Here is a 10,268-nt window from a genome sequence, read left to right on the forward strand (position 1 = left end):
CTTTTATTCTGGAACATCTCTTGTTTTGCTTAAAATCAATTCAAATCTTATGATAATGGGAATAGAATTGAAACTAATTCTATCACCAAAGCTTGTGCTGTTAGTGACTCCTTCTTTTCCCATGATATATGCTATACTACTGCTGCTCCATATCCTTTTAGCTGTAGTCCCCTATTCACTACCTACTACTTATTTTTAATTACCGTAAATGCCAGCGTACAAGGCGACCCGGCGTATAAGACGACCCCCGTCTTTATAGCCGGGCTGCATTCCTAGAACGTCGTCTTATACGCCGGAAACTACCAGTATTTCCGGCGTATAAGACGACTCGGCGTATAAGACGACCCCCGTCTTTGGCACCGATTTCAGCGCTCGCGGAAGTCGTCTTATATGCCGGCATTTACGATATAATATATTTATTATAAGCTTGAACAATGGGCCCTATCCAAAATGAGTTTCAAGGTGGAGAAAAGCAAATATTTACATTTAGGCAGGAAAAATCAAAGGAACAAATACAGGTTAGGTGAGACTCGGCTTAAAAACAGTAACTGTGAGAGGGACCTTGGACTCCTAGTGGACGATCACTTGACTATGAGTCAGCAGTGTGCAGCAGCAGCCAAAAAAGCATAGAATCAAGATCATGCAAAGTATTAGTACTGCTTTGTAAAACCCTAATAAGACCATACCTGAAATACTGCAGCCAATTTTGGTCACCATATTACAAAAAAGATGTTCAGAGTTTGGAAAAAATTCAGAGAAAAGCAACTAAGATGATCAAAGGCCTGGAGACTAAAACATACGAAGAATGGCTGCGGGACTTGGGTTTGGCTAGTCTAAAGAAAAGAAGAAATAGGGGAGACATGATAGCAGTATTCCAGTATTTGAGGGGCTGCCACAGAAAAGAGGAGGTAATGTTATTTACCAAAGTACCAAAGGGCAGGACAAGAAACAATGGTTGGAAATTGATCAAAGAAAGAAGCAACCTGGAATTAAGGAGAAACTTCCTGGCAGTGAGGACAATTAACCAGCTTGCCTTCAGAAATTGTGGGTGCTCCATCACTGGAGATTTTTAAGAAGAGGCTAGGCTAGACAGTCACTTGTCTGAGATGGTATGGGTTCTCCTGCTTGAGCAGGGGGCTGGACTAAAAGACCTCCAAGGTCCCTTCTATGTTCTATTCTATTCTATTCATATCCCATCTTTCCTCTACAGACGTGGTCAGTAAATATATACTGTAGGGATAGCCCTCTTCCAATTCATCCACAACAATAACTCTGTGGGATCGTTGGCCAAGTGATAGTAACTGATCTAAGATCATCTAGATAATGTTTTGGTTGAGGGAAAACCTGAATCTGGATTTCCTTAATCCCAATTCAATACCTTAAAAAGTGTGCTACGTAGCAAACTATAAATTCCTATGAAAGAGTATAGTATATTCAGTTATAAATATACTATTAAATGAAAAGCTTAATTCTAAGTGAAGGTGAGATAAGCTCTTCAGAACATTGGCTTCTTCCTGGCATTTTGATCTGGACATTTTCTATTTCCTTAGGTGCAAGCTGAGCTCAAAAAGACATGGGCTAAATGGAACTTGGCCACAGACTGGAAGAGGACTGTTCCTTGTAGGAATTCTCACTGTGGTTCTGTCCTCACTAACATGACCCAGAGCACCAGCAGCCAGGCTCAGATGGGTGCCAGCTCCCGCATGAGGCTGGTTTCCAGCAAGGCATGCAGGAATGGCACAGGGCAGAACGATGCCCATATACATTTGCCTGGGTATGTTAGGAGCAACTCTGAACATGACTGCATGCCCCATTGGGCTCAGGAAGAGGCTGATGAGGAGGAAGAGAAGAGGCTGGATGGCATTTCTCTCAACAAACCTTCTAGACTTCAGAACAATCATGCAGATTTTCTCAAGGTGGAAGCGAACCAAATGGAAATAGAGGCAGCACTTTAAGAAGCTGGGGTGTAGGCAAAGGATTACAAAAGTGAAAATGGTCATCACATAGAAATGGATGGGCCACCTTTCATTCAGGCAGCTGAGCTCTCCATCTTCTTCCTAGGATAATATTTTCAACTTCATATGAGTTTATTTTGACTCACCTAATCAAGACCCATGGACACATTTCTCAGCCGGAGGCTTTCTCCAACCAGCAGTGTATCCAAAATCATTTTTGAGTGGAGATTATGGTTCTTCAGTATCTGAACTCTGATTTCTTCACAACAACTTTTTGTTGCATGATATTCCTGTGTTAGCAAGAAGCAAAGGCACTTATAATGATAACAATTAGATAAAGTTATTTTGAATCAACTGACATTTAAAAAGAACTTACAGAAGCAAAAAGAACCTATATTCATCAGTGATATTCAGTAATAAGTTCTAAATATTAATATAATTTTGACTTGAAGTCTATTCCTTTTAAAATGAGTATTAACAAATCCATATATATGTCTATATTATACATAGATTTATGATTTCTACTCATATTTTAATTTAAAAATGTATCTGAATTAATTTTTCTTAATTGTACTAATATATATTTTTCTTCCATGAATGCAAGCTCTTCTTCTTCCCCCTCCATCCTGTCAGGTATCCTCATACCTTTCCACAAAAATAGTAGTGTAGACCAGGGGTCCCCAGCCCCTGGGCTGCTACCCACTACTGGGCCGTGGCCTGTTTGAAACTGACCTGCAGGAGTGGAGCATTGTGTGTGAGCGCAAGTGGCTGCCACTCTCTCGAGTGGAGCTTCCTTGTGGTTGACTGCTGCTTGTGTGAGTGAAGTGTGAAATTCCATTTGCGCGAGTGGTCATAGGCGTGCACTCCATTTGCGCGAGTGGTCATAGGCGTACACCGTTCACACAAATGGAGGTGCATGCATCTGCCATTCATGTCCGTCCTCCACACTGGGTCGAGCTGGAAAGGTAGACATTTTTAGCTGATGTAGACATTTTTAGCCACAAAGAGATATAATGTGAAATTATTTATACTGTTCTCTTTTCACAGTTTTTGTTTAGTCCTTAGCAAACTCACCTTACTATTCAAGGGGCAAATTATTTACTTGCAGTCCAGCATTCCACTGAAGTATGCCAGTCAATGTACTGTACGATATACTAAAAACAATGCAACATGCAATCAAATAACATCCAGATAGTCTTGTCTTGGTTAGCCTTTATTAAAGCCTTGGCTTGGCTTGGCTTTTCCCTGAGGCCAAATTGTAAACAACCTGGTGTGGATGACATTTTGACTGTATGACAGCCTCAAAGGCCTCAATTTCACTGCAGTGCTTTTTAAAAAACTGATATATTGTGTTTTTCATTTTTGTGTTATGAGGTACTTAGTACCACCAAGTTGAGTTGGGTGGCCTGACAAATTTTATAAATAACATGACTAGAAAATACAAATTGGAATATAGACCCCAAGTGGCAATTAATGTAGAAATGATAAAAGCAGCAAATTCTGCAAAAGATGTTTTTTTTACAAAGTTCATTTTGAATATTATTATCCAGTTAAAAAGCTATAGTGGCATAATAAAGGCTCTTTTTTTCTTTCAGAATGTAATTCCAAGTATATTTCCGGTTACTAATGCCTTTGATTTTTCAAATAGGCAGACATTTTAAACGTATTTATTTCTCAAATAAGAAAGAAGCAAAATCTAAAATTCATTGCCACTGTAACTTCAATCAAATGGTTATAAGTTGAGGACTACCTGTATGAATTCTTTTGCCCTATATAAAGTTAGGTCTTGCTTTCAGAGAAACACTATACAGGAATGGCCTCATAAGATTTCAATGACTTCATTCAAAATATACAACCATTTGTGTGTAATGGTACAGGATTTCCTGCTTCAGCAGAGGGTTGGACTAGAAGACCTCCCTTCCAACTCTGTATTCTGTTATTAAACTTATAAACTTTAACTCTAATGTGGGCCAGTCCCCTGGGACCAGAGGTTTAATCTTTCAGATTCATGCTTGGAGCCCATCCTTAGGGAAGTTCTCTAGCAAAGTGTGTGCTTTGGGCTATTCTCTGTGTTGTATTTATATGGTGCCTGTTGTGTGTGGTTTTTTTAGGTGTTGATTGGGGTGTTAATGGCTAGCTATTCAGTCATTGGCTATTGTTTCCTTGTGCTACCAAGCCCTCACCTCCTACATACTTGATAAGCTGGTGGTAAATCAGCATTCCTGTTGATTAATGAGGGGCCCCTTTCCCAAGCTTCAATCACTTTCCTCACTATTTTTGTGCCTGTTCATCCAACAATCTTAGTAGCTGCAAAATTGAATGTATGTCCTTGTTCATTGCAATGTGAGGCTACCAATGAGTTATGGCAGGGATAGGCAACCTTGGCTCTTATGACTCGTGGACTTCAACTCCCAGAATTCCTGAGCCAGCTAAACCTCTGGTCCCAGTGTCTGACTCAGACTGGATCTTGCAACGTTATCCTAGGACATGTGTATTTGCCTTCATTAATAAAATTTTAGCTCTATTCACAGAAATCTTACACTCAAGAATTACAGAATTGAAACAATCTTTTGAGACCTTCTTAATCAATGTAAGCTAAAGTAAATATTTGGCAACATATAAGATGCCAACAAGGAACTGGAAAAATCTGGGGGAACAATAGGCGAACAACAGTTACTTAATCCTTCCTCTGCTTGCTGCTTCTCCATACCTCTTGAATTTCCAACTTTACTTTTTGAATGATCCCAAAAGAGGTGCAGGGGAAAGCAATGGTGAAGTAAATGCAAAAACTGATTTCCTGTTTACAAGTTCTCTCTTTTATGTTACCTTCTCACTCAGCTACCTTTTGTTCATATTTGTCCCATATATTTTTGGTGGGGTGATGCCAAACAATAAAAAATAATGATAACATATAATATTTAAATCAATGCTATTTAAACAATATTTGACATTGCATATTTAAATTGGTCACTTGTTTCTCTGAGGTTTATTTATGTATTTATTTATTTTAGAATTGGACAACTAAATAGCCTTGCCATATTGCTACTGATAAATGCATTAAAATGATGAAATATTGTCAAATGGTGTGTAAAATATATAAATTGTTGCACTTTTAAAGTGTCCTTCTTTTTCTTATCTAATTAAAGTACTGAGTGGTGTTGTGCTGCTTACCAGCCAGTTGTCCCAAATTGGCTGAAATAGTTAGATTGGGGGTGAGGCAGATGGATAGCCATCAGTAGGTGATGTGGTCATGTGACCTTGTGTTTTACAGTCACATCACTTAGCAATGGCAATCCTGGCCCCAAATGCAGTCGTAACCCAAGGAGTACCTGTATTACAGGTTCATTAATTTTTTTAATTCATCTTTTTTATTTACAAATTTTACTACAAATTATTTATAAATTTTATTACAAATCTTTCTTCCATTCTTCTCCCTTCAAGTATAGCCAGATTCCTTAATTTGACACAATTATTGGTGCAGTTGCAGATTCAGCTGCTACTGCTGTGACATTCTTCCCCAGCTTGTCAAACATCCTCTAAAACAGGCATGTCAAACTCGTGACGTCGCGTGACGTATAGCGACTTTCCCCCCATTGCCGGCAATGGGGTGGGCGCTGTTCCGGCATGATGCATAGGCCAGGAGGAGGAGGCAAGGGGATGGTGAAAGGGCAGCAGGGCAGGACTAAGGCAGGACTTCCCTCAGACTCTCCCTCTCCTTCTTTCCTTCCTTCCTAAGTTCAGAGTGATGGGAAAATATTTGAGATGAGGGAGGGAGAAAAACAGGCAAGAAACGCAGCTAGGGAGGTGTCACCCTTCATGAGGAATGAAGAAATGCACCATCGCCTGGAAGTGGCCAGCACATAGGGGAGGGGATGCCATGAGCCGCATGAGAGTCAATGTTACCTGCGCAATGCCGCCCAGCCCCCAGACTGCCCAGTTTTGGCAGGCAGCGGGGCGCTTTCCTCACAGCGCCAAAAGGCTGAACCGGGTGGTGCAAATCCAAAAAGAAGTGGATGCGGCTTGCGAAGTGGTTTCATGTGGCCCGCAAAGCCATCCTGGGAACAGTGAGGGAACGGCCCCTGCTGCCTTGGCCCTGGCCCAGGCCGGCCGGGAGCCAATGTACAATTTTGTGGTGACCATCTATGCTGAAACACATTCAATCTTAGGTAAGTGCAGCTGGGCACCCCCTTGGAGAAGTGGGGCTGGGCTGGGTGCCACGGGTGCTTGAGGGCCAGGCTGGATGTTTGACCTCTGCTGCCCAGGGCTCCCGGCAGCCCGCACCACCATCCAGCCTCCCTGCATGGCCTGAGAGGAACAGTGAGGCTTCTCCAGTGGACCATGCCTTAGCACTTGCCCTGGTCCCACCCCCTTCTGCCAGACACCCTCAGATCTGTCCCACTCCTGCCCAAGCCCCTACAGGCACCTTTGACATGAATGATGTAGAGCTGGCCACGCTCACCCAGTAGGCCACACCCACTCCATGCCCACCCAGTAGGCCACACCCACCCGCCCCCCTGAGGGCAACCGCAATGCCAATGCAGCCCTCAATGAAATTGAGTTTGACACCCCTGATCTAATGCAACTTAATGGTGACATTACTAAATGGTTGAAAATACACATGAATCTCTTGGGAAAAATAAATGTTATAAAAAAGAAAATAATCTGAGAATTGCTATTTATTAGGCTACTGTAAGTTACATTAATGATTAAGTTTGAATACAAATATTCAAACATAGTCATGAGAATGAAATGGGCAGCCATATACATTGTTCAGATAAACTCCCAGTTTCTCCCTCTAAACGTTGCTACTTTCAAATGAAACATTTAAAAAAAGCATTGGGATAATTGTTAATTTCCTACTCAAATGAAGATGACATTGATTATATACCGCTGTACTGGCTATACTGAAGAGCTATTAGTTGTCACCTCTGAAATCTCGACAAGTGATTGGCTCCTGAAAGTTTAGTACTCAAGGTATCCAGATCTAACTGGACAATGTTGGGTAAGAAATAAAAAATTAATTCTATTCTCATGAGAGACTGATTCTTTGGAATAATCTTTGTTGTAAAATTATGGGTTACCTTAATTAGCTAATCAGTTAATCAATTTTAAACATATAACTTGCTTTAGAAGAATTACAAAAATTATTTGCCCAAAATAGCTATTTGACCTGGGTTTTTTTTTTTATTGAAAATTTTTTAAAATTTTACAAAAACAAAACAACCCTTCCCCAACCCTCCCCAACGCTCCCATTCCCTCCCCCGACCTTCCCCAGAGCTGAATACAGGCTTAATTAAAATTTCTTCAAAAAATCTTAAAAAAGATATAAACCATGAATAAATCTAAATACATTAATTGAACAAATTATAAAATAATTAACAATAATATATGTATAGAAAAACTTAAATACCAAAAGAAAAATGCTTTAAAGAAAAAAGAATAAAAAGAAAAGAAAAAAGATAAAAGAAAATATAATAAAAATAAAAAATAAAAATAAAAAAGAATAAAGTCTATAAAATATTTTAAATTTTAAATATAAGTTATTGAAAAACTAAATAATATTTTTTATATCCAACTTATATTGTATAAAATCTATCCATTTTTTCCATACCACAAAATACTTCTCTTGCGATTGATCCTTCAAAAAAGCCGAAATCTTTGCCATTTCCGCCAAATAAGAAACTTTAAAAAACCACTTTTGCAAAGTAGGCAAAGATTCCTTCTTCCAACATTGTCCTACTAACAACCTTGCGGCTGTAATTAAATTTAACATCAATATGGTATCTTAAGTATCACAATCAATAACAATACCTAACAAGAACAATTGTGGGGTAAATTTTATCCTCCTTCTAAAAATTCTTTGAATATTCCACCATATCTTAATCCAAAAAGCTTTTATATTTTTGCATGACCACCAGATATGATAATAAGTAGCATCCAAACATCCACATCTCCAACATTTAGGCTGTAAGTCAGGATACATGTGAGACATTTTTTGTGGATCAAGGTGCCATCTATAAAACATTTTGTAAAAATTCTCCCTTAAGTTTTGGGCTTGTGTAAATTTAACATTCCTCACCCAAATAATTTCCCAGGTATCTAGTAGAACTGGTTCACCAAAATTTTGTGCCCATTTAATCATACATTCTTTGACTAATTCTGCTTCTGAATCCAATTCTACTAACACCCCATAAATTCTCTTAATGTGAGTTCGTCTTTGATCTTTTATTTGTTTTAACAAGTTTTCATCTTCTCTAAGCAAACCCACATTACGATCTATCTTCCACCTATCCACTATTTGTCTATACTGAAACCATGAGTAAATAATATTTTCTTGTGTTAAATCTTCCAAAGATTTTAACTGCCAATTTTTACCATCCCATCTAAGTAATTGTGCATAAGAAACACTATCCATCTTAACTCCTCTCCTTATCCCTTCTATCGCATGCCATGGTATAGCCCATAATGGAATTTTAAAATCACTTCTATAATATTTCCTCCAAACCCGAAGTAAAGAAATCCTTATAATATGAGATTTAAAAACCCTATCGACCTTTTTATTAAAAATTAGATAGGCATGCCATCCCAAAAGTAAATCCCAACCCTCCAAGAGGAATATTTCTACATTTGTTAAATTAACCCAATCACTTATTAATGTTAAAACCACAGCTTCATAATACAATTTCAAATTCGGTATCTTGAGTCCACCTCTCTCGCGAATATCTTGTATAATTTTAAGTTTTACTCTTGGTTTTTTCCCTGCCCAGATAAATTTATTAATACCTTTCTGCCATTCATCTAAATTAACCTCATTCTTTAAAATAGGTATCATTTGAAATAAAAAAAGAAACTTTGGCAAAACATTCATTTTAATCGCCGCAATTCTTCCCAAAAGAGATAACTGCAACTTCTCCCAATTTTTCAAATCTCTTTGTATATTGACCCACAACCTTTCATAATTATTTTTATACAATTTTGCATTAGAAACAGATAAAATAACCCCCAAGTATTTCACCTTATTAACAACCTCAAAATCTGTCAGGTTGACCAAAATCTGCTTATCCAGATTAGTCATATTTTTGGGCAATATTTTAGTCTTATTATTATTAATTTTAAAACCCGAAACCCGTCCATATTGATATATCAATTGTAGTAGTTCTATTACAGAATAAGTAGGTTGGGATAAGGTAACCACCAAGTCATCCGCGAAGGCCCTTAATTTATATTCTTTTTTATTAACTTCTATCCCTTTTATTTGCTGTGATGACCTGGGTTTTATTATGATTTTGAATGTTTTAGAGAAATATTTTTTAGAAGTTACAAAAATGTTTTTATTGACAATTATCTCAATGGATGGATCTGAATGTAAGTTTTTAAAAGGTTGGTTCTTGTACTGGGAATGTACATTACATTAGTACATATGTTTGGTCATGCTCCTTCATAACTTCTCATTGACTGAATACTTTTACTATGGTGACCCAGGTTCTTAGAAGGAAGTTAAGATTTAAAATGTTTTTAAACTGTATCCCAAAATTTTGGAATTTGATTATTTTTAAAGAAGTTTGGATTAACCTGTTTGTATTTGAATCAAAAAAGATTATCATGTACTCTTAGAAAGACATTTGAATACGAAACACCAGAATCAACTATTTTTATTCATTTATTTGTACTCATTTTATTTTTTTAATTATATTAATCCAGTAAAATAAAAAGGTCTCTCTTCTCATGATTTCCTATGTTTATATGACCATCAATCTCAATCCATAGTCTAAATTAATCCACCAATAGCATCAAATTATACATTAAAGTATTTGAGCACTGCTGAAATAAAAGATGTGTTGTTTTTATATTCAAATTGTGGGAAGTCAGCCACCGCAGAGAAGGAAATATTAAAGGGGCAGGAAAATATATTTCCTCAAGGATCTTAAAGAAGCAGAAAAGCATGCCCAGTTTTTCTTAATAGCCCCAGGTCTCCCTCCCCCAAGCAGAAACCAGCTCTATAGAAATGCAGATACAGACCATTCAGGAAAGTTGGAGCTAGAAGCTTAGGAAGACAAAAACACCTAAAATCTACATACCCCACCCAAAGTCTAAGACAGAATTAACTCACAGATGCCAAAGGGACACAGGTCAAAATACATGACACAGAAAATACAAAGCCTCAAACAGGAACAGGAAATAACCTCCAAACAAAAGGCTCCAGAGGGTATATAAAAACCCACTCCCTACATGTGCTCAGCCCTTTTTTCCCTTTTTTCCTGCCAGAACCATCTTTCTGTCTGGCTCTCCTCTTCAATAAACTGCAACCTTCTT

The 10,268-nt window shown here is 37.9% G+C and overlaps 1 protein-coding gene across 4 annotated transcripts in view; it reads left to right on the top strand.

Annotated features, from left to right (window-relative positions):
• PTH2R (parathyroid hormone 2 receptor) overlaps window positions 1-5,072 on the top strand; it is a 60,026-nt gene extending 54,954 nt beyond the window's left edge. For all 4 annotated transcript variants that reach the window (XM_039352907.1, XM_039352910.1, XM_039352908.1 and 1 more), the window contains one exon: window positions 1,551-5,072. In XM_039352907.1, the coding sequence (XP_039208841.1) occupies window positions 1,551-1,955 (405 nt within the window). In that variant the 3' untranslated portion in view covers window positions 1,956-5,072. The remainder of the gene's footprint in view (window positions 1-1,550) is intronic.
• Window positions 5,073-10,268: the final 5,196 nt, after the last annotated feature.

This window comes from Crotalus tigris, unplaced genomic scaffold, assembly GCF_016545835.1.
Source record: "Crotalus tigris isolate CLP2741 ecotype Arizona unplaced genomic scaffold, ASM1654583v1 scf7180000018485.2372832, whole genome shotgun sequence".
NCBI classification, from domain to species: domain Eukaryota; kingdom Metazoa; phylum Chordata; class Lepidosauria; order Squamata; family Viperidae; genus Crotalus; species Crotalus tigris.